Genomic DNA, 25,328 nt, shown 5'->3' with positions numbered 1-25,328 from the left:
AGCCCCTTGTGATCACAGTGAGAACATACAAGCTCCTTACAGACAGTGGCAGAATTGAAGTTGGATCACTGGCCCAGTAATAGCATTATGCTAACCACTATACTGCTTGCCACCCTTTCAATTTTCATTGAAGGCAGGTTTTTTAAAAAATTCTATGATTTCAACCTCTGTGAACAGTAATATTTCTGAATATTTGAAGAGTTACAATGTGAATTTAAGCCACACAGTGCAGGCTGCTGTGATGCAGATTAATTAGCTGAAGGTATTATTCAGAAGCTAAAGAATACAGTCCCCTGCACTAACATATCTCACTGAATATTGAAACTGTAGGTGATAGTTTTAATCTTAAATTTGTCTGTAGATTTTCTGACCTTGGATATGCTAATACATTTTTTGCATTAAATATTGTATGTTTGTCATTTCTATGGTCACTGCTTGAATTTATATCAGAATGTTGTATTATCAACAAAATATCCAAAGGAGTATTTGTCAATGAATTATTGGCAATATACTGAAGAGAAAACAGACTTACCTGTGATTGTTTACTAGTACTGGGTATAAGCTACCAACCGAACGTCTCCCAATCCAGATCCACAGCTCCCTATCAACCCCTGAATAATGGCTTGTTTATGCTTTCTCTATGCCTGTGGCTTTATCCGGAGTTAAGTGAAAAGGTGGACCGAATCAAACGTAAACATAGTGGACGGTGGGGCAGGACCAAAGATAGTGCAGTTTTTGCTTTACTTGTTTTTGTTATTTTGCTCCTCATAATTTGAGTAGAATTTAAAGAAGATTTCTCCAAGGAACATAAAGCCCTTTCAGAAATAAAAATGTATGATGGATGTAATTGCACTCCCCTATTCATTCCACAACACACCCATCATTGGAGCTATATTCTTTTCCTCAATAGAATAACAGAATGGAGAAATTTCAGCTTCAGTTTAGGCTGTTTTCCCCTTACAGTGCTACTTCTGTTGTCCTTGTTTCATAATTCACGATCAATTTACTTGCCCTCAGGGTAAGCCCAGTTAACGTCAATAGAGTAATGTTACCAACCTTGGTGGTTATGGCAGAGATTTTTTTTTACATTAGTGTGCAATATGATTTCTCCAGAAGCTGAATGTGCTTCTGTTTTTTAGAGGGAAAGTCAGATCTCAAACCATTATTGTGCAATTCCTCATGTTAACATGCTATTGTGCATTTAGGTTATTAAGAACGGAGAGTGGTTATATCTTGAAGAAACTTATCCTGGTATTTCAGATGTCCGAAGGCTCGATGGCAATGACAAATGCCTCAAGGTGAGATGAAGGAAGAGCAGGACTTTATTTTTAAGGCAGAGATAGATAGATACTTGATAAACAGGTCAATGAAAGGTTACCACAGGTAACTAACAGCACATAAACACAGTCCTGATAGGGTCTCGGCCCAAATCAGTGAGTGTTTATTTCTTTCCATAGATGCTGCCTAACCTGCTGAGCGTCTCTGGCATTTTGTGTGTATTACTTAATAGCATGCTTGTGGGGGTCAAATGGCCTATTTGTGCTACTTACTTGTCCATCTGCTACTTTAGCACTGAAACTTAACAACCATGTATTTTGTTGTTTATCTCTGTTCTGTTTTCCACCTCATGGCTACAGGTTCACTGGTCATTGAAATAGAAGTCGTACAAGATTTGTCTTTAACAGAATTCCAAATGATTAGAGTAATTGCATTACAAAATTACCAGGTTTTGCCAGGCCCACTCCTTTTTATTGTGTTAGATGCTGAAACATGCTTGCCAAGATCAGCAGATGTACTGCCAAAGGAACATAATGTCAGAAAACCACATACAGGACCTATTCTTCTTAAAAAATTAGATTTCTCATTATTGCTTAACAGATTTAACGGAAGTCACACCAGTCTTTTTAGATGATCAATGTGTAAGAGTCTTCTCTGAGTTATTCTATGGCCACCAGTTCCTCAATACAGCAAGCCATGGTCTCAACACAGCTGGTCGCTCTCATCATGAGCAGGGTGAAACATGCAGCACGTGCCATGTTCAGGATTGGGTCAAGGGTGTAGGAAGGGGCACAGGTGAAAATAGACCTGGTATCCTTCGCCTCGGTTGCCACACTTGAGTAAGAAACTGCTTTGTTTTCTTCTTACTACATTGTTGTATTTAATGAGTCTTCATGCATTGTGAAACACTGAGCTGCAAGGATGCCCCCCCCTGCTCATTATAGGTATTCCTATCATTTAAAATTAGGAACAATGACCTTGGTTCAAGAAAGGGGCTTGACCATTTGTACTAAAGTGCGTGCTTCTAACCTCTCCCATTGTATTTGCCCCACCATCCCTCTCAGCACAGCACAACATACTGCTGGTGAGTTTGTGCTGCAGGAAGGATTGTCCAACTGAGCCGCCGAGATCTGTTCCAAGTAGTGGCATTGCACAGGACTCTTTGGCAGTCTCCACTATGTACCTTTGCCAAAGAGCCAAGACATATCACCGGTCCTGAAAGAAAAGAGAAACACCATTGTAGAGTTCGCCTTGTATAGTCATTATCTTAAGTGCATCTAGAATCTCTGTGCAGGATATGCTGAAGTACTAGAGGAGGAAATAAAGGTTTGCCTGAGATAGTGTAAAGAACTGATGATGTTCGGGGTTCAATTGTACTATGTTCACCATTGAGTTGTGAGGTTGTGGATTCAAGGCTTATTCTAAGTACTTGAATGAATAACCAGACAAGCACTATAATGCAATTTTGAAAGGGTGTTGCACTTTTGGAGACCCCACCTTTCAGATAAGAAGTTATGGAATAAGCAAATAGATGTGGGCATGATTTTGTTATGAGCATGATTTTGTTATGGACATGGGTTTTGGATACTCCTTGCTAACACATTGACTGCTGCAACAAATATTGCTATAATAAGCTGGTGTTAATTTAATCCAGGCTCATTGATTTTCCAACATCCTCCCAAGATAATTTAAAATACCTATAGTGTCAGCCAGAACTCAATAACCAGACTGTGTTTTCACTCCCGACTTGAAGAATTCAAGGACTGGAAGCCGGTTTGCGAAAAGAAACTTTCTTCAAGATAAACCATTTACTTGAAAGATGAAGGGGAGAAATGTGAGCTGATTGCTAAAACTTGCTTGCTAGTTTGAGAATAGTCTACAGTTTGGGAGGTGTGGGCAGTCTCCAGTGAAATTTGGAGCTGCCTTGTGAAGTCAACAAAACTTAAAAGACTGTGTACCTTGTTATTGTGACTGCCAAACAACTTCTGTTTGATGGTCCTGGGAAGACTTAAAAGTTTGAATTTCACTTTAGATGTCATTAATGAGACACGCCTGAAAACACTGGATATAGTAATGTTTAATGCAGAGCAGGAATGTCCTGTCCATGTTTGATTTTATCCAGAAACTAGCACTCATACAATTTGCTCCGGCTTTTATCAATTCAAAATCAGATAGAACTGAAATATTTGCACTATGTGATCTAATTTTTAGGCAAATGTTATGAATCTGAGTACAATTGACAACTGATATTAGCACACTCAGCCAAGACAGCTTAGGCAAATATTTTCTCCAAAATATCTAACTAAATAGCTCATATCATTGACCTCGTAACAGATGCTACTTGTAACTTAAAGAAATTACTGGGCAAAATTTCATGCACATAAACTGTGTACAAACATGCAACAGTTGAAATAACAGCAAATGATTCATCAGAGGCTGTATCTTCCCAGAACTGGCTATACTTTAGTCAATGGGTGAATGGGAGGTCACATAAAAGAATAAAACTCTCCACTACCTACCGGCCACGATGTACAAATATCCTTAAGATTGAGAGCACGATGGGGGGGGGGGGGGGGGAAGAAGGGGAGAGATACATTGAGGTGAGTATTGGGTGACCACTTATTATAACAGCTAAACCACCCAACGTCCCGTACACCCTTTCTGTATGCAAGACCTCTTGATCTGGCCTTTGCAATGTCGCACATTGCATCTAGAAAGCTGCCCATATTTCTATCTCTTGCAATGAGTAATAAACACTAAATGCTGCAGGAATTCAGAAGGACAGATAGCATCAATGGAGAGGAATGAACAGTCAAAGCTTCAAGTAGAGACCCTTCATCAGGGGTGGAAAGGAAGGGGGAGAAGAAGCCAGGATATAGGGGGGAGGGGAAAGAGTTCATGTTGACATGTGATAGGTGAAACCAGGTGAGGAGAAGGGGGTTGAAGTGGGAAGCTGAGAGGAGATGGGTGGAAGAGGTAAAGGACTGAAGAAAAAGGAATCTGACAGGAGAGGTGAGTAAACCATAGGAGAAAATGAGCGTACTAAAGGTAATGGGCAGGTGAGGAGAAGAGAAGAGGTAAGAGGGGAGTCAGATTGGGTAATGGAAAAAGAGAGAAGGGGGGAAATTATTGGAAGCTAGAAAGGTTGATGATCATGAGTTATCTATATCATAGACTGATAAAAGTACCATCTAAAACTGATGAACTACAAAAAAATGGATGGTCTCTGCAGCTTAGGCAATTCAATCAGGATGGCTCATGCATCAGAATTTAAGCACTACCTGTCCACCAGAAACAGTGCAACTTCCTGAGGAAGATGAGGAAATAGCATGTTAAACATTTGGTGTAAATTAATGGGAAGATTCTCAACAGCCATCAGACACAATCCACTTCTTTCATACCTTTCTTGGCTTGGGATGTATCATTGGAGTTGGAACAGGCATAACAGTGAGCCAATGAAGAATTAAAGAAGAAAAAATGTTCGTTTAGCATACAACAATGCAAAGTAAGAAGCTTTGCCTTTTAAATTCTGCTGGGACTCAGCCTGAGTGGAGAGATGAGAGAAGGATGTGAAGGACATCACCTGAAATAAAGCTTGTGATTTCACATTGACTATCTACTCTGCAGCTAACCTACAGAAGTAGTGTGCAGTGCTTAAACAAAAAAATAAATGTCTTGGCTCTACTCATTTCAAAATGTTGTGCAAATGGTTGCAAACATGAGAGTTTCAGGATATAATTTTTTGCTCATATCCCAGTCTGCAGTCTCCACCTCTCACACTCCCAGAGCTACTGTAATGTTACTTACTCGACATCCCTCTTCTTGATAGTCCTCCCGGATGCCATGACCTCTGCTACTTTGGACACAATAGGGTCATAGTTCATGCTTGACACCGCAATGACCTCATCACTCCTGGAGAACATGGAAGACAAGCTTAAAGTAATGTTCTTTATTAATTATCATTTTGCTTCGTGAAATGTCAGAGTGCATAAAATATATGAAGGTTCAAAGATAATGAAAAAAATGAAACATAATGTACCATCAGTTTACCTATCCTAGTTCTAACTAACAATCAGCAGCATAGCTGGCAGGCTCTCATTTTCAAAGTCAACTAGGCAAAAGTGAACAAATAAATTTTGGTCTGAATTACTAAGGGAAATGTAGGATTCTTATACCTGAAGTCTAGCGAAAGATCCAATAGCTGCTGTTCAAGCAGTTATTAGGGTTGTGTTCCCAGCTGTATGCACTGTATGTGCACCACTTAATCATGCTGGCTTTTTAAAAATATTATCATAGCCTTATGCCAATCAATTTGGACGTCTTGGAGCTCTTAATGATCAATTGATTGTCTAACAAAATTTAACGGGACTGAGGGCGAATCATTCAGCAAAGAGTGAGGGAATGTTGGAGTGACTGACACTATGGATTACTCAAATTTGCAGGTATGAGACTCCAATTCCTGGAGGTTCAGGGCAAAAGGTATAATGTCCTACAATTGTTTTTGTCAGAAGCTGCAGCAATCCTAAGCTTACTAGAATTGAGAATTAGTGGTGATTTTATTGAAACATAAAATCCTACGGGCATTTGACAGAATAAATTATGAGAGCATGTTTCCCCTCGTGGAGAAATCTAGGATTATCGGAAAAACTGACTCTAAAGAAGCTACACACACAAAATGCTGGAGGAACTCAGCAGACCAGGCAGCATCTATGGAAAAGAGTAAACAGTTAACATTTCGTTCAGGACCCTAAAGAGGCTGCCCATTTAGGAAAAGATGAAAGGATTTCTTTCCTCAGTGGGCTGTGGATCTCTGGAGACTAAGTCACCAAATACGTATACCCAAGAGAAGACAGGTTTCTGGATTGTAGAGAAAGTGAAGGGGTAGGGGGCACAGACAAAAAAAAGTGTTGGGACTGAGATTAGAAACTCTGTGATCTTATTTTTAGGCAGAAGAGATATGAAGGGTTTAAAACAAACTGCTGAAGAAACTTAGCAGGTCAAGGTGTATCAAGGGCTGTATGGCCTGCAAGCGCACCTATTTCCGATGTTCTTTTGTTTCAAAAGAACTTTTTAGTGAATGTGGAAATTGCTGGAAATTGGAATAATAATAATTGAACTGTACATCATTTGCTTGTGTAGTATCATAGATCACTGTTAACTCAGGGAAAGCAAGACGTAGCTTGTGCCCTGAGATACAGCAGTGAGTCATTTCCACTCATATTGATCGCAAGCAATTGGAATAATAATAGTTAAATTGTGTATCATTTGTTGGTACAGCTTGTGCAGTATCGTAGATCAGTATTAACTCAGAGACACAGCTTCTGCCCTGAGATACAGCAATGAGCCATTTCCACTACATACTGACTTTCTGATCAGCGCTTAATTGCATCACTGCTGTTGTGGTGGGAAGGCTACCAAGATGTCAAAGGATGAATTGAATGACTGGAGGGGAAGAAATATAACAGCTGTCTTCTTGTGTGGGTGTGCTTTAGAGAAACAACACACTTGTGTTCTTTTATGTGCATTCATGTGTATATGTATGTTTATATGTTTAAATGTGTTTCCAAGTTCTTGAACAATCAAGACAAATGGATAATTTATTTGATCATTTTTATACCACACATTCCCAGCCATGCATTATCAGGAGCATGTTATTTGGGTACTGTACAGGTAAAGCCCTGTACATATGTACAGGCTGGTGTATAATACTCAAGTGATGTGCAGCTGGCAGATTGGACAGTTAAATAAGTGGAAATTACTGTATATCTGTAATGGATATAAGGGCAATTGAGGGAACAGCATAAAAGAATATGTCAGTAAAATTGTGGTAGACTGCATGGGGCTTGTCTGTGCCATAAAGTTCATGAGAGCTATTTGCAGAATAATCCCTTGCTCTCCTCCAGTTAGATGTAGTAGAATGTGAAGAACACACTTGAGCCAAATTGTTTCTTTTTCTGTACTGCATATTGAATGTAATGCCACTATCAGCCAAAATTCCTAACAAGACACTAGCAGTACGGTGGAAGTTCCAGGTGTCAGGGGTGATGAAGTGTGTGAAGTTACCATAACTAGAGAGAAGATTCTTGGGAAACTGAAAGGCCTGAAGGAAGATAAGTCACCTGGACCGGATGGTGTACACCCCAGGGTTCTGAAAGAGATGGCTGAAGAGATCATGGAGGCATTAGTAAAGATGTCTCAAGAATCACTAGATTCTAATAATGGTTCCGGAAGACATGAAAATTGCAAATGTCACTCCAGGAAGATGTATGCCATTTAGTCTGACCTCAGTGGTTGGGAAGATGTTGGAATCGATTAGTAAGGATGAGGTCTCAGGGTCCTTGAAGGCACATGATAAAATAAGCTGTAGTCAGCATGGTTTCCTCAAGGGAAAATCTTCCCTGACAATCTGTTGGAATTCTTTGAAGAAGTAACAAGCAGAATAGACAAACAAGAATCAGTTGATTATGTGCACTTGGATTTTCAGAAGGCCTTTGACAAGGTGCTGCACATAAGGCTGCTTAACAGGGTAAAGAAGAGGCAGATGGAATACAGTGTTGGGAAGTGTATGGTAATGCACTTTGGTAGAAGAAATGAAAGAGTTGACTATTTTCTAAATGAAGAGAAAATACAAAAAACTGAGATGCAAAGGGACTTGGGAGTCCTTGTGCAGGATTCCCGAAAGGTTAATTTGCAGGTTGAGTCTGTGGTGAGAAAGGCAAATGCAATGTTAGTATTAATTTCAAGAAGAATACAATATAAAAGCAAGGATTTAATATTGAAACTGTATAAAGCACTAGTGAGGCCTCACTTGGAATACTGTGAGTAGCTTTGGGCCCCTTATCTTAGAAAGGATATGCTGAAACTGGGGAGAGTACAAAGGAGGTTCATGAGAATGATTCAGGATTGAATGGCTTGTCATGTGAAGAGTGTTTGATGGCTCTGGGGATATTCACTAGAATTCAGAAGAATGAGGGGTGACCTCATTTTAACCTATCAAATGGTGAATGGCCTTGATAGAGTGGATGTAGAGAGTATGTTTGTAATGGTAGGAGACCCAGGGGACACAGCATCAGAATAGAGGGGCATCCTTTTAGAATGGAGATGAGGAGAAATTTAGCCAGAGAGTGGTGAATCTGTGGAATTCTTTGCCACAGGCAGCTGTGAGGCCAAGTCTGTACGTATATTTAACTCAGAGGTTGATAGCTTCTTGATTGGTCAGGGCATGAAGGGATACGGGGAGAAGACAGGAGATTGGGGCTGAGAAGAAAATTGGATCAGCCATGATGAAATGATGGAATGGACTTGATGGGCCAAATGGCCTAATTGTACTCCTATATCTTATGGCCTTATGGTCTTTTGCAGAGTCTTCTTTCACATAAGTGCAAGGAATACAATGAATATGTTTTGTGGCCCATAAATATTGAAGGAATATTACTATCAACAAATGTGAAACATGAACAACAGAAAAAAAGCACAAACTGGAACCAAACTATTTGCAAGGATACCCTGTATAAAGAAAGGCATCACGTAAGAGTGATTTGGTGAACAACATACTATCAAATGTTATATTGTTGTCAAAGTTAAACACTGTGATCATGCAAAATCTTGGAAGAATCTTGAAGTTTAAACTTATAAAGAATCTGGGAAATATAATTAGCAATAATTATTTAAAATAAAGCAGATAAATATAAATCTTTAATTAGAGGCTTAAAATAGAATAAACGCAATTTAAAAAGGAGAAAAATAGCAAGACTAAAAGATTTCACTGTAGATTTAGCCCGGATTATAAACAAACATGAAAATGTACAAATAAAGATTTTGCAATGGTTAAGGCACAACACTCAATATGAAAAATAAATGGATAAATTGTATGGAAAATCTAGAAGAAAATCAATAATGTTTACAGAAAAAAGTAATGAACAGTTGGGTCCGATACAGGATAGACAAGGTAATCTCTGTGAAAGGAAATGGAGATTGTAATATTCATCTTCATGACCTTGGATATTAATTGATGGAATATTTGTACACTATAGAGCATCCACAATGAAATCAATGGAAATTAAGTAAGCAGTTTGTTTCAGTACTGAGATTGTCACCTTTTTCTTAGCTAATGCTGGTAATTAATATGGAGGTGGAATACAGATACAGTATAGATCAGCTTTGACCTATCTAAATGGAAGTCGGAACAGTCTTGAGATATAGAATGGCATGTTTCTACCTTTCCTATATTTCTACTTCAGACACAGTCTGTGTAGCTTGTTTACATCTAGGAGGAAACCTCAGCGGAGATTATCAGTTGCAGTGTCAAGTTGGTGGTCAGACTGATCCCATTAATCTCTCACAAGATATTAATGTTAGCATACATTAGATTAATACTTGCCTCCATGATTTCACACTCCATTACAGATTCCAGTGGGATTGGGAGAACTAATGTTGTTCTTATGAAAGCCTTACAGCTAATAAATGTTGGATCCAGAACAATGCATTGGCTTGACTGTTTCTCTTATACAGGGGACTGTCAGGTCTTGAAATAAAGGGAAAGTAGAATAGCCATCGTTTCTGTAGTACCAACTATTGTGAAGCAGACAGTTTTTAATCGGGGTAGCAGTAATCAGTGAGCAAAGATTTGAGAATAGTTCAATTTTCATTAATAATTTTATAATTCCAAGTTAAAGCTGTTTAACCTCTTCAGTGCCAGTGTACTTGTCTTCAAATGGGCAGTTGGGTATTATACAAACCAAGTGAACATTAGAGAGATTAAATAAACTCTAGTAAGCTACTGCAACATCTGTGCTCACCTCACTACATATAAACTTGTCTCTACCATTGTTAATTTATTATGTGTGTATATACACACACACACACACTCACTCCTATAACTCTCACCTCATCTGTACACCTCATTTGTACACCTACCATCTCCACGCACATCCAAGTGCACCAGTATCTGTACACGTGTGTGCTCTTTGTAACTCTTTACATAAAGATGAATGCCCATTATAGTTCTATACATGTACCCTTGTACACTTGCAATCTGTATAGATGAACTTCTATATTTTGAAGGATCTATGCACAAGTATCATCTCACTTGAGGCAGAGGGATAGTAGATGGATTGTATTCCATTGAAGACCATCACTAGTGGTCTGGGATCCCTGCTGTTTGAGATTTTTATCAATGGCGTAGATAAGGAAGTAGAAGGGTGGGTTAGTAAGTTTGCAAATGACATGAAAGTTGGTGTTGTTGTAGAAAGTGTATAAGATGATGAGAGGCATTGATTGTGTGGGTAGCCAGATGCTTTTTTTCCAGGGCTGAAATGGCTAACACGAGGGGGCACAGTTTTAAGGTGCTTGGAAGTAGGGAGGATGTCAGAGGTAATTTTTTTTTTACACAGAGAGTGATAGGTGTGCGGAACGCACTGCCAGTGACAGTGGTAGAGGCAGATACAATAGGGCCTATTACGGGACTCTTAGATAGACACACGGAACTTAGAGGGCTAAGTGGTAGGGTAATTCTAGGCAGTTTCTAGAGTACGTTACATGGGTTGGCACAACATTGTGGGCCGAAGGGCCTGTAATGTGCTGTAGACTTCTATGAAGATTGTTACAGGTCACAGTGGAACATTGACAGGATGTATACAGCTGGGCTCAGAAGTGGCAGGTGGATTTCAATCCAGAAAAGTGTGAAGTGATACACTTTGGAAGGTCGAACTTGAAGGAAGAGTTCAACGTTAATGATAGGATTCTTGGCAGTGTAGAAGAACAGAGGAATCTTAGGGTCCAAGTCCACAGATCACTCAAAGTTGCCGTGTAAGTTGGTAGGTTTGTTAAGAAGGTGTATAGTGCATTAGTCGGGAGACGGAGTTCAAGAGCCGTGAGGTAACGTTGCAGCTCTATGAAACTCCTTTAGACCACATTTAGGATACTGTGTTCAGTTTTGATTGCCTCATTATAGGAAAGGTGTGGAAGCTTTAGAGAGGGTGCAGAGGAGATTGACCAAAATGTTGCCTGAATTAGGGAACATGTTTTATGAGAAGAGGTTGCGCAAACTGATTTTCTCCAAAGAGAAAAGGAAGATGAGAGGCAAAGATAGAGGTCTATCAGATGATAAGAGGCATAGACAGAGTGGGATGGTGGCATTTAGCATCATTTATGAGTGTTAAAACAGGCACCTGGATGAAAGTAAAATGGAAGGTTATTGAGAGGAAAGGGTTAGACTAAACTGGGAGCAGTTAAAAGATTGGCACAACATTTTGGGCCGTAGAGTCTGTGCTATGCTGTACTGTCCTACGTTCTGAACAAATATATCAAACATCATAACAAATCATACATCAGGATGCTCTTCATTGACTACAGCTCAGCATTCAATACTATTATCCCCTCAAAACTAACTAATAAGCTTCAAGACCTTGGCCTCAATTCCTCCTTGTGCAAATGAATCCTTGATTTCCTCAATTGCAGACCCCAGTCATTTTGGATTGGCAACATCTCCTCTACAATCTACATCAGCACAGGTGCACAGCAAGGGTGTATGCTTAGCCCCTGCTCTACTCACTTTATATGGCTAAGTAATGCCATATTTAAGTTTGCTGTTGACACCACTGTCGTAGGCCCAATCAAAATGTAGGAGGGAGATTGAACAACAACCTTCCGTTCAATCTCAGCACAACCAAGGAGCTGATTATTGACTTCAGGAGGAAGAAACCAGAGGCCCATGAGGCAGTCCTCATCAGAGGATCAGAGCTGGAGAGGGTCAGCAAACTTTAAATTTCTCAGTGTTTTCACTTCAGAGGATTTGTCTTTGGTCCAAAATGTAAGTGCCATTATGAAGGAATCATTCATCACCTCTACTTTCTAAGACATTTGTGAAGATTCGTATGTCATCTAAAATTGTGACAAACCTCTATAGATGTGCATTGGAGTGTATATTGACTGGTTGCATCACAGCGTGTTATGAAAACACCAATGCCCTTGAACGGAAAAGCCTACAAAAAGTAGTGGATATGGCCCAGTCCATCAAGGGTAAATCCCTTCATATCATTGAGTACATCTACATGGAGAGCTGTCACAGGAAAACAGCATCCATCATCACAGACCCCCACCATCCAGGCCATGCCCTCTACTTGCTGCTGTCATCAGCAAGAAGGTACAGAAAACTCAGGACCCACACCACCAGGTTCAGAACATGTATTACCCCTCAACCATCAGGCTCTTGAGCCAGAGGGGATAACTTCACTCACCCATCACTGAACTGTTCTCACAACCTATGAAGTCATTTTCAAGGATTCTTCATCTTTTTATATTTTTAATATTATTTTTCTCTTTTTTCTTTGTGTATTTGCAGTTTGTTGTTTTTTGCACATTGGTTGTTCATCTGTCCTATTGGGTCCGTGGTAAAAATGATCGGAACTACTGTAGGTCATTAAGCCCCTCAGAATCATAGAGTGCTGGGGCATGGATACAGGCCCTTTGGAACAATGAGTCCACACTGGTTATGGTGCCACCCAACTCGTCTCTGTTTCCTGTAAACGGACCATACCCATCTAAGCCTCATGTACTTATCCAAGTACTTCCTAACTGACACGATTGTACCTTTAAACACTTCCTTTTGCAGCTTGTCCCATATAATCACCATATTTTGCATGAAAATGTTCCCCTTAGGTTCCTTTTAAATCTTACTCCTCTTACCCCAAATCAGTGACCACCTTCCCCCCGCCCCCCCACAACCAAGTCTGGAACTACACGTTCCTGGAGAAAAATTACGAGCACTTAACAAGATTGTGGCCAATCTACTACCTCAGTAGCATTTTCCTGTTCTTTTAATGGATCTGTTGATTGTTGATCTACCTAATATCCAAAAATTAATTTGTCTCTTTTACAAATACAACAAATATCTGAACTTCCACAACCTTTCAGGGTAAATAATTTATATTCATCAATATCTGAGTGAAGAAATTTCATTTCAGTCATAAATGGTCCTTCATTCTGAAACTATGACTCCGTTTGATACATTCCTATTAGCTAACATCACGTTCCTCTAAACTTTTCAGCCTTGCCTATTTAAACTCTCTTCATATGACAGACCCACCATCCCACAAACTAGGTGAATCTTCTATGTCCCTCTTTAGCAAATACAGGCCACCCCCCGGTTAAAGCAGATGTCTGTGAACTTGGTCGTATGTGTGGGCTGTACATACGTTGGGCTTTTGTAAGCTGGGGAAGACATATACAAATATTTTTAAGCATTGCTGTAAAAGACCTTGCTCTTGTGTTCTATTTATTTGCAATAGAGACTAACATATCATTAACCTTTTCAAATGTATGCTGTGCCTGCATTTTGGCTTTCAGTAGCTTACCAACAAAACACCCCAGACCATTTTGAGCATTCCCTTACCAATCCTCATTTTATGAAATGCACTGCTTTTTCACCATGTACGAATTCAGTTTTTTTCATCTTCAATATCATACTCCATTTGCCAATGTTGTGCACCCATTCATCTTGCTCCTTTCCCTTTGGAATGTCATCACTTAGCCGCACTTCCACTTAGTTTCTTGTCATCAGCAAATTAAGAAATATTACATTTTGTCCCTACAGCTGAATTATTGATATGGAGTATGAATAGACCAAATTATTGATAAGCAAGGTTTTAAGCATCTCTTGAAGTCCTTATGTCCCCATTGTGGCTACTTTACAGTTATGTTTCCAGGGCAGGGAGAAAGGATGGAGATGTTTGTGTTTCCTTCTATCTTGTTTCTGCTGGCATAAGTTCAATATAAATTAGGCTGGCAGGAGTTGGGGCAGGATGGGTCCTTCTCAGTTTTGTCACCTTAACTTGGAAATCTTAGTCAGATAACTGGGTTCAGGTGTATGCTGGCCTTTCATATCTGCCGTTCCTAGACCACGCAGAAACAAATCTGCATTCACATCTTAAAAGTCAATCTTCTACTTTACTAAACCTATGGATAAACAAAGCAGGGCTAAAATAGAACACCTAGTTTCTAAATAAGGTTGGTAGACCCTCAGTTTGTCTCTTGCTTGGGAAGTTGTCCTGCTGATGCCAAATAAATGCCAAATCATTCTTTCAAACTGTTCACGATCTAACAATTATTGTGGTTAGTGTAACAGTTAGCTGCCAACGACATTCAGCTGGGGAAGAATTTATTTATTTGCAGACACTGGAAAACACTTGGGTTGAAATGAATGAATGCCCAGCAATGGTCTGGAAGAGGTTAAACTGAGCTCTATATGTGTCAGTACAAGGTGGCTATAAGAATCATAATAGGGAAAGAGAGAGAGAGAGAAGCATATGTAAGGAGGGATTCTACCACCAGTGAACTCTATTTTTACCTCCAAGTCTGTATGCAGTTGTTCATCCCAGTGGCTTTCCTAAATTGTAAAATAATTTCAGTTTTAACACCAGACATAAACAATAACACTATTTAACTAAGAGAAACTTAATTTAGAAAGAGTTGGTTTAAAGGATTTATCATTATGTAGATTTGTGCTGTAATTTTACATTGCATTTACAGTATCTGACAATTATTGGAAAACCAAGCTCTATAGCAAATAGTGAGAAGGACCTACTTAGTGTAGAATGCCACAAACTTCCGTTCGTCCAGGTCTCCTTGAATGATGACATCATCAAATCCTTCCCCATGACCTGCAAGAGGAAATGAGCCTATTTATTTATTTACTTACTTAGAGATACAGTGTGGAAGAGACCCTTCTGTCCCTTCAAGCTGTGCCATCCCAACAGCCCCCGGCAGCCCTGACTGAACCATAACCTAATCACGGGACAATTTACTATCACCAGTTAACCTACCAAGTAAGTCTTTGGACTGTGGGAGGAAAGCGGAGCTCCCAAGAAAAAGCCATGCCTTCCATGGGGAGAATGTACAGAGATTCCTTACAGAGGAAGCCGGGATCGAACTCTGATGCCCCTAGCTGTAATAGCATGATGGCAACCCGTTGTAATCACAGTAAAAGACGTTATGTCCAGTCATAGAAATTAAGCAACAAAAGCTTTGCTACAAAATTTGTCACTGGAGAAAATGTCTAATTTGGTAACTTAGCATATTGAATCTTTTCCTCCCTCCTGAACAGCCTGCTTGCTACCATTTGATTAATGGATACATTTATTTGGTCTGCTGGACATGCTTTCAGGCTGTGAATGATTAAAAATGGCTTCAAACCAACAGGTAGGAAGTCTGTAATGGAAGGATGTAATTGAGAATCAGGACATTCTCACAGTTAGTGGAGGTGGACAGAGGGGGAGGAATGGGTAATGGTGCAGCTGATGAAGAAAGTGTGTCAATGATTGCTGAGATGCTGCTGGTGGGAGGCTGGGCACAGGCTGGCAGTAAGATCACAGAATATTCAAGAGACTATGGAAGTGAGTAGTTGGACGTGCCTGCAAAGTAGGAGAAGGGTAAGGTCATAAAGGGAGTTAACACGATAAATTTACTTAACAAGTTCTGCTTGTTTGAACTGGAAAAGAACTTACCTAATGGATCTATTTCTTCCTCCTTCTCTTAACTGCGGGATTTCCTGAGGAACCACTAAACAGCTATCCTGACCCTCTCCAATTAGAAATCGTTGGTTTGGAGTTATAGTTTGTAAAGTTTTAACTTCCCTTCAGCTACAAACCAAATTCTTATGTTAGGGGTTTAAAATTCCTTCTCTGTGCTTATTTTAAATCCAGTTTATGCTTCTTGGCATACATGTACAGAGTAGGAATCTGCCGTTGTTTAATACACACACACACATATATATATATTAGTAGTAATAATACATACAGTGATTGGCCACATTTGTAATTTAATTCCACTGCCATATTTCTTGCACTGCAGCTCAATGAGACTCTTCCATCTGATTGGCTGGAAAGCCACATTGTTGCATGAACTACTCACAGAATGTACTGTTTCCTCACAGACGCACAACAGTGGCTCAGATGAAAATTGCCATTCCAGAGACCTGGAGAACACCAGACAACTGTTTGCCCAGTCAATATCAAGCATCATTTCCTTGCTGCTGATTGTAGAATCCCTATGATTTATTGATTTTCCTGATATACAGTCCCTATAGAAAGTATTCCCCCCCTTGAAAGTTTTCATATTTTATTGTTTTACGGCATTGAATCATGCCATGAACATTGACTTCTCTAACTTCCGTTAATGCCCCTCCTCCCCCTCGTACCCCATCCGTTATTCATATATATATATGTGTGTGTGTGTATATATATATATATATATATATATATATATATATATATATATATTCTTTTTCTCTCTCTCCTTTTTCTCCCTCTGTCCCTCTGACTATACCCCTTGCCCATCCTCTGGGCTTCACCCCTCCCCCTTTTCCTTCTCCCTGGGCCTCCTGTCCCATGATCCTCTCGTATCCCTTTTGTCAATCACCTGTCCAGCTCTTGGCTCCATCCCTCCCCCTCCTGTCTTCTCCTATCATTTTGGATCTCCCCCTCCCCCTCCCACTTTCAAATCTCTTACTAGCTCTTCCTTCAGTTAGTCCTGACGAAGGGTCTCGGCCTGAAACGTTGACTATACCTCTTCCTAGAGATGCGGCCTGGCCTGCTGTGTTCACCAGCAACTTTTATGTGTGTTACTTGAGAGAAGATTTGTTTTCCAGTAAGACAATGACCCCCAGCATAAAGCCAAAGCGACACAGGAATGTCTTAAAAACAACAAAGTTAATGAACTCGAGAGGCGAAGTCAGAGTCCTGACCTCAATCCAGTTGAAAATTTGTGGCTGGACTTGAAAAGGGCTGTTCATTCACAATCCCCATGCAATCTGACAGAGTTTAAGCAGTTTGTAAAGAAGAATGGGGAAAAATTGTAGTGTCCAGACGTGCAAAGCTGATAGAGACCTATCCACACAGACTCAAGGCTGTAATTGCTGCATCTACTAAATACTGACTTAAAGGAGGCAAATACTTATGCATTCAATTATTTTGTGTGTATTAATTGTAATAAGTTTAGACCAATTTGTAGAAATTTGTTTCTACGTTGACATGAAAGTTCTTTTCTGTTGATCACTGTTAAGAAAGCCAAATTAAATCCACTGTGATTTAATATTGTAAAACAATAAAAGATGAAAACTTCCAAAGGGAGTGAGTACTTTTTATAAGCACTATATATTTGTAGCATATTCTGTTTTGTATCCCAGTTATTGCTCTTATTTTATATAAAATCTGATGTTTCTTGTAACTGCAACCATGTTCAGCTACAAAGGAATATTCAGGTCATTAGGCATCGGCGTCAATTCCATGGGCTTGTTATAGGCAGCAGCTAGAAACTAGGTCTGATCCACACAAAAGTGAGTTCAGGAAGTCAGATTCCTGTCCTCATTCAGAGAACTATTACAATCAATAATTTGTATTCTTTCACAGTCTTTTATCAGTTATTTATGAAATAGGCATGCAGTTACTATAAATGGTTCACTAATTGAACTTGTTGAAATTCATGACAGAAGAACCCAGCTTTATCAAGTGGAAAAGTACATATCTTCCCATCACAGTTTTACCTGCATAACGGATACTTTTCCCAAACATTGCTGTCCAGAAGTAGGGCACCGTGTTAATCTCTATTCCTTTTCCCAGTATGTTGAGGGCAGCAATTCGACCTGAGGAACGTAACGAAAATAGAAATTACCGATTGGTATTCTGCACTGATATATTGTACCACACCAGCAGCCAAAGAACTTTTATCATGCTAATCCAACATTGTACTAATCATGCATACCAAAACCAAGAACTGAAGCTATTTGGCAGTGTGCAGGCTACAGTTGGCATGCTCCCTACCTGCCTTCATTATATATCAATGGGATAATCTTCCATTTTTTTCTCCCTTATACTTTTACCAAGATTCTTAACTGCATTAGTGTTATTTGCCTAAACTTCCTGTGGCAGTGAATTCTAATTTCTAAGTGGTTTCTGGGTAAAGAAGGTTCTTCTGAATATTTTTTGGGGATCACAGAATCCTCAACCATTCTGGGGATAGGGGCATAGGCGGGTCTTTACTATCCAATTAGTCTCATTCCTACTATGCTTTCTATACTGTGCTGCAAATCATTCCTTTTCACAAATCTTCATCATTCCTTTGGGCTTTGCTTTTAAGGTCATACACTATCACAACCATTCATGATTTAAGGACTACTGGCATTTTTCCACAGCTAAATCAAAGGAAGCTTCAGAGAGGAATTCAGTGGTAGTACTATCTCTAATTCTATTCCTGAGGCTCGCTGAAATAAAATTCAAGGGCATTGCTGAAGAAAAGCTGCATTGACAGATGTGACATTAAACTGGAACTCCGCCTGAGGTGGATAAAAAAATTTCTACAGCAGTATTCATATTTCAGCAGAAATTTTCTCCACAATGTCATGGGCTATTAACGAGTTTCAGAAACCCATCAGAGGACAGATGTGGAGCTCTGGAGAGGGTGCAGGAAAGGTCTACCAGGATGCTGCCTGGATTAGAGAGCAGGTGCTATAAGGAGAGGTTAAACAAATGTGGGTTGTTTTCTTTGAAGTGGAGTGGCAGAGGTTTAGGGCAGATGTGATAGAGTTCATAAAATTATGATTGGTAAAAACAGCTGGTAACTTATTCTCAGGGTTGAAGTGTCTATTACTAGAGGGTGTGGATTTAAGGTGGGGGGGCATTAAGCTCAAAGGAGATGTATGGAACTTTTTTTTTAACACAGCGAGTGGTGGGTGCCAGGGATGGTGTCAGAGGCAGATGTGGTAGAGACCTTTACGAGCTCTTAGTTAGGCACCTGAACATGCAGGTATGGAGCATGTGTAGGTAGAAGGGAATCAGTGTAATTAGGCATCATTAGCTGAATTAGTTCAGCACAACATCCTGGGCCCATGGGATCGTTCCTGTGCTGTACAGTTCTAAGTTTTAATAACAGAATATTTGATTTTTATCTCAGTGCTATTTAGGATAATGATGTGGATAAAGTAGCCACAATATTTTCTTCATTAAAATAATGATATTTCTTTGTATATGAAACAACTGAGCAGTTTTGAAAAGTGATCAATGAATACAGATCTTTATTTATTTCAGTTTCTGACTGTGTTCTGTCTCAGATACAATAACCCGGAGTGGTCTTTGCCAGTGTGGCTGGTGGCACTCCAAAATAGCTTAATGTATCATTGTCTGTCTCCTACATGTACTGCATGCAGTGGGAAAGTGGAGAAAAATTCACTCTCTTGTGGATGTATTTGCCTCACACACGTGTCAACATAATTGGCGTACAGAAATAGATACTGGATCCTAAGTTTAGAGTAGCATTCCCCTACCCACAGCTCTTTTTCTGCAATTTGGGAAAAAAAATCTAGTGATTAATGGCAATAATAAAATAGTGGAGCATTGGCTGATACAAGGAATTGGAACAAGGTAACTGAAGATTTACTGAATATTGCAACTCTCAGACATTTCAGTACCTAATATACTGAGTGCATATTAACAATTTGTCAAGTATTCCTTCTGGAAATTTATTTAAAGTCAAATGCTTATTTTGTTTAGTTCCTTACTATATTAATTGCATACCATTCACAGTCACAGTTTATCATTTGTCCTGCTGAATTCCAAATCTAAACTGTAAATGAGAATTGTGAACACGAGTAGTGCCAGCTACTTATTTTGTCCAATTTGGTCCCTGGCTGTATTCCATTTTGTGGCTAGCTTGCTCTGCACTCAACCATTTGACCCCTCACTCCTCATATTGTGCTTTTGTTCATTAACCCATGAGACAAAATTTTAAAAACTAACTTGCCTACTTCTTCAATGGATTCAATGTAACTGGTCTTGCAACACTTCCCCTTTGGAAATACATGCTTTTTTTTAAAGATTAGATTTTGATCTTTAGTTTTACTGCAGTTTCGTAGGTACGTTCTAACTTAAGAATAGAAATATATTTACAGTCTGTCTAGCATGAATTTATCAGGACAATTTCTATGTTATGTGTGATATCAAAATGGCTCTATTTCATTTTCTAAAGATTATCTCTAGCTTTAGAGATAGCTAGTCTAGCAGATAGAGATAGATAGTCTATCTTGAGAAGTAGCCAGACAGCACATTATCATGTACCCTGAGAGGCCAGCTGGTGAACGTTGTGCCTCCTGGCACTCGAGTTTATTTTCCTCAGGCATTGTTAGTTCCTTCCTGTTGGCTGCACAATGGCATGCAGGAGATCACTATGACAACTCTACTCCAGTTAGGTATGCACTGCGGTGAATGTCCAGACCAATGCAGATAAAGGAACTGCATGCTAGCATACTGACGGCACTCTCCATTCCTCTCAGAGCTGTGCTGAGGTGGTCAGCTACAAGTGCAGAGGTGTCAATAGCCAGTCTGTAATCTTCATGTCTCAACATCCACTGCTCAGGGCAGTACTGAAAAATTCTCAGGGAACATGACAACAACCATGAGAAAGTCCTTGTCTTGTTCACTGACTACCTAGTTGTTGAGGGATTAGAATCCTTTTCGATTGACAAAGTGCTTGACGTTTACAAGGGAGGCTCTGATGAGTATGAGTATGATGCTGAGGATGTTCTACGAGTCTGTGGTGGCCAGTGCGATCATGTTTGCTGTTGTGTGCTGGGGCAGCAGGCTGAGGGTGGCAGACACCAACAGAATCAACAAGCTCATTCATAAGCTCAGTGATGTTGTGGGGATGGAACTGGACTCTCTGACAGTGGTGTCTGAAAAGAGGATGCTGTTCGAGTTACATGCCATCTTGGACAATGTCTCCCATCCACTACATAATGTACTGGGTGGGCGCAGGAGTACATTCAGCCAGAGACTCATTCCTCCGAGATGCAACACAGAGCGTCATAGGAAGTCACTCCTGCCTATGGCCATCAAACTTTACAACTCCTCCCTTGGAGGGTCAGACACCCTGAGCCAATAGGCTGGTCCTGGACTTATTTCCTGGCATAATTTACATATTACTATTTAATTATTTATGGTTTTATTACTATTTAATTATTTATGGTGCAACTATAACGAAAACTAATTTCCCCCGGGATCAATAAAGTATGACTATGACTATGTATAGGTGATGGAGAGGCCTGCAATGCTTGTAGATCCCAGGTAACACAATACCACTGTTCCTCACCTAATTCAAAGTATACAAAGTTGCTACTCTGTGAGTAAGGAACCTGGATGAACTCTCCAATGCGGTGGTGAGCAGAGAAAAAAAAATGATTGGAGAACACAGCAATGACTGCCTGGAATGATTCTGAGGCCAGAAAATTTAGAATACTTCACATTCTAAATTTATATGGTAGGCCAGAAGGATATGAAGTAAAGGAGGAACTCCAGGGCACCCTTTCTTCTACGAAATTAATAAATGAGGATGAGACATCAAATAAAAGCTAAATACTATTATGCATAGTTCAGACAGAATAACTGATGTGCTGCAGAAGTGGGATCTGGGGAACACACCAGATTGTAGGGGTTTTTGACAGGGCTGAATTCTAGGAACTTGTTCCCAGTGATGCCCTTGCTAGGGATTACAAAGCTATACTTGGTTACACAGATTGACAAGATCTGCCCCTTAGGAATGTGCATGAAGAGACAAGAAACACTACATTTCTCTGCTGGGTAGAATAACAAGGGAAAGAGAAATATTGATTTGCCTTCTAATTGCCTGCCTTATGCACCGTCTATTGCTCTAAACTTAACGATGAATCAGCCTACACTGTAGACTAACCATGAGAAATCTCAAATTACCTAGGTTCAGAATATTACAATGAGCAGACGTTGATCCATATAGAAGAAAATACCATAACCAAATGAGGGGCTCACACAAATGGAAGATATCAAGGTGGGAGATGGTGTATATACCCCTATGTCACATAACAGTGGTATCCAAATCTGTAAACAGCGCAAGTGGCTTTACCCTGTGAGCTCAGATGGGAAATTAAATCTCTGTATAGAACAGCACCACTTTCCTGAAGTAACCTAATTATTTTGTGAGTCTGGTCCTGGACTCAGCCGCTATAGGAAACATTCTCTCCACATTCACTCTCTCTAGGCCTTTCAAATTACATAGGTTTCAATAAGATCCTCCCTCATTCTTCTAAACACCAGTGAATAAAGGCCCAGACCCAAACGTTTCTCATACAATACATTAACCCGTTCATTTCCAGGATCCTTCTCGTGAACCACCCTCTCCAATTGTAGCATATCCTTCCTTAGATCAGGGGCCCAAAACTGCTCACAATATTCCAAGTGCAGTCTGAATATGCTTTACAAAGCCTCAGCATCACATCCTTGCTCTTATATTCTAGTCCTCTCTAAATGAATGCTAACATTGCATTTGCCTTCTTTACCACTGACTCAACCTGCAAGCTAACCTTTAGCAAATCCTGCACAAGGATTTCCAAGTCCCTTTTCAACTCTGATTATTGAATTTTTTCCCCATTTAGAAAATAGTTCATGTGTTCACCCCTTCTACCAAAGCGCATGACCATTCACTTCCCTATGCTATATTCTATCTGCCAGCTTCTTTGCCCATTCTCTCAATCTGTCTGTCATTGGTGCCAATGTGCATCACAATCTCTGGCTCCTCACTCTCCCTCTTGAGAAACTTCTGCAACCACTCTGAGACATCCTAGACACTAGACCTGGGAGGCAGCACACCATTGTGGCAGCTCTTTTGTGGAAATGGAATCTCCTGTCCTTTCCCCGACCTATCGAGTCTCCTATCACTATTGCTCTGCCTGACTTTACTATTCCTTGATGAGCCTCAGAGCTGCTACATCCTGGTAGGTCATCCCCGCACAGCAATATCCAAAGGGGTATGTTTGTGCTGAGGGGAATGGCCATAAAATAACTCTGCTTGTGGCTATTTGCTCCACTTACCGCTCCCGGCGTCCACACATCTACTGTCTGAAGCTTGAACTCTGGGTGTGACCACCTCAGTAAATGTCTCATCTTCAAGGTTTTCAGCCTTTTGAAGATCCAGTTCCATTTCCTTGACCTTGTTAGTCAGGAACTAAAGCTGTGTACACATCCTGCAGATGCAGTCATAAGGGAGACTAGAGGTACCCTGAAATCCCATATCTCCCAGGAGGAGCATTCCACCGCCTTAACTTCCATCCTGATTACACTTGTTATATCTCTAACTTCTCTAGCTTAAGTTCTAGCCTGTGCCTGTTTAGCCAAAGCCTGGCCAATCCGACACTGGCCACTCTACTTACACCTTGCTTCTTTTATTGGCCCCTGCGAGTGCCTAAGATATTAACTTGCCAAAAATTTCCAAAAAGCTCCAAGCTCTTTTTAACCCTCGCACCGCCTCACCAACGAACAACTTCTTGTGATGATTGCAGCCCGCCATGTGGGCTTTCACGTTTGATTTAGGTCTTTCTCATTTTCAACCAGATTATGTCATGATTACAATTACCCATTCTTCGATATATTTAGCTATTTTATCTGTTCTGGTTTATTTCCAATGGTGAATCCTCTTCATTGAGCTTCTTGAAAACTAGGTTAGGAAGAAAGGAATTCTGAAGATATTGTAAGGTTACCCTTCCATTTCCATTTTTCCTACCTTTCCTTGACTATTTATTTAGCAGTGGCTGAACTCTTCTGTGTTTAATATTTAGGTTTTTTTTATAAATGACCTGGATGAAGAAGTGGAGGGATGGGTTAGTAAATTTGCTGATGACACAAAGGTTGGAGGTGTTGTGGATAGTGTGGAGGGCTGTCAGAGGTTACAGCCGGACATTGATAGGATGCAAAACTGGGCTGAGAAGTGGCAGATGGAGTTTAACCCAGATAAGTGTGAAGTGGTTCATTTTGGTAGGTCAAATATGATGGCAGAATATAGTATTAATGGTAAGACTCTTGGCAGTGTGGAGGATCAGAGGGATCTTGGGGTCCAAGTCCATAGAACACTCAAAGCTGCTGCGCAGGTTGACTCTGTGGTTAAGATAGAATACAGTGCATTGGGCTTCATCAATCGTGGGATTGAGTTTAGGAACCTAGAGATAATGTTGCAGCTATATAGGACTATGGTCAGACCCCACTTGGAGTACTATGCTCAGTTCTGGTCGCCTCACTATAGGAAGGATGTGGGAACCATAGAAAGGGCACAGAGGGGACGTACAAGGATGTTGCCTGGATTGGGGAGCATGCCTTATGAGAATCCATTGAGTGAACGTGGCCTTTTCTCCTTAGAGTGATGGAGGATGAGAGGTGACTTGATTGAAGTGTATAAGATGATGAGAGGCATTGATCGTGTGGATAGTTAGAGGCTTTTTCCCAGGGCTGGAATGGCTAACACGAGAGGGCACAGTTTTAAGGTACTTGAAAGTAGGTACAGAGATGTCAGGGGTGAGTTTTTCACAGAGAGTGGTGAGTGCGTGGAATGGGCTGCCGGCGACGGTGGTGGAGGCAGATACGATAGGGTGTTTTAAGAGACTCCTGAACAGGTAAATGGAGCTTAGAAAAATAGAGGGCTATGGGTAACCCTAGATAATTTCTAAGGTAAGGACATGTTCTTCAGCTTTGTGGGCCGAAGGGTCTGTATTGTGCTGTAGGTTTTCTATGTTTCTTTTGTATGTTTTTTGACACAATTCATTGATTTGTCCACATATTTCTTCCTTAACAATGTACTCATTGCCTTCTCATCCTCTATTCTCAGTTTTACTGTCATTATTATGCACTATGTTGATTCTAATTAGGACAGCTACCCCAGCAGCTCGATGTGTTCCTATTGAAGTCCTCTCTCTACAGGTTATATTCTGCAATATTTTATGTCAGTCTTTTTCCTACGATTTTTCTATAATCATCCTCATTGATATTTCAGCTGCTCTCCTGGGAACGAACACTTCCAGGGATACAACTGCATTAAGTGTGCGATAAAATGGCGTGTCATTTATCAGCTGGAATATCTCATTATAGCATTTGAGAAGCATATGTTTTTGGACCCAATGAATTGTTATTAACCCCTTTGTTTTCCTGCTTTTGTTGAGGCATGCTGAATTTGAACTTCATCAATGCTGTCACCCACCATGCTAAAAACAA

At 40.2% G+C, this 25,328-nt stretch overlaps 1 protein-coding gene across 3 annotated transcripts in view; it reads right to left on the bottom strand.

The window, feature by feature from the left end:
* Window positions 1-1,402: 1,402 nt before the first annotated feature.
* The window catches only part of LOC140190982 (apoptosis-inducing factor 3), a 108,383-nt gene continuing 84,457 nt past the window's right edge, over window positions 1,403-25,328 (bottom strand). For 2 of the 3 annotated variants that reach the window (XM_072248008.1, XM_072248009.1), the window contains 5 exons: window positions 17,816-17,914; window positions 14,861-14,936; window positions 14,624-14,662; window positions 5,086-5,190; window positions 1,403-2,493 (listed from right to left, as the gene is read on the bottom strand). In XM_072248008.1, coding sequence (XP_072104109.1) covers window positions 2,454-2,493; window positions 5,086-5,190; window positions 14,624-14,662; window positions 14,861-14,936; window positions 17,816-17,914 — 359 coding nt within the window. In that variant the 3' untranslated portion in view covers window positions 1,403-2,453. The remainder of the gene's footprint in view (window positions 2,494-5,085; window positions 5,191-14,623; window positions 14,663-14,860; window positions 14,937-17,815; window positions 17,915-25,328) is intronic. The other variant, XM_072248010.1, reaches the window with a different exon arrangement.

The sequence above is a fragment of the Mobula birostris genome, chromosome 31, assembly GCF_030028105.1.
Source record: "Mobula birostris isolate sMobBir1 chromosome 31, sMobBir1.hap1, whole genome shotgun sequence".
Classification (NCBI taxonomy): domain Eukaryota; kingdom Metazoa; phylum Chordata; class Chondrichthyes; order Myliobatiformes; family Myliobatidae; genus Mobula; species Mobula birostris.
This window is presented reverse-complemented; position numbering and strand designations above follow the sequence as displayed.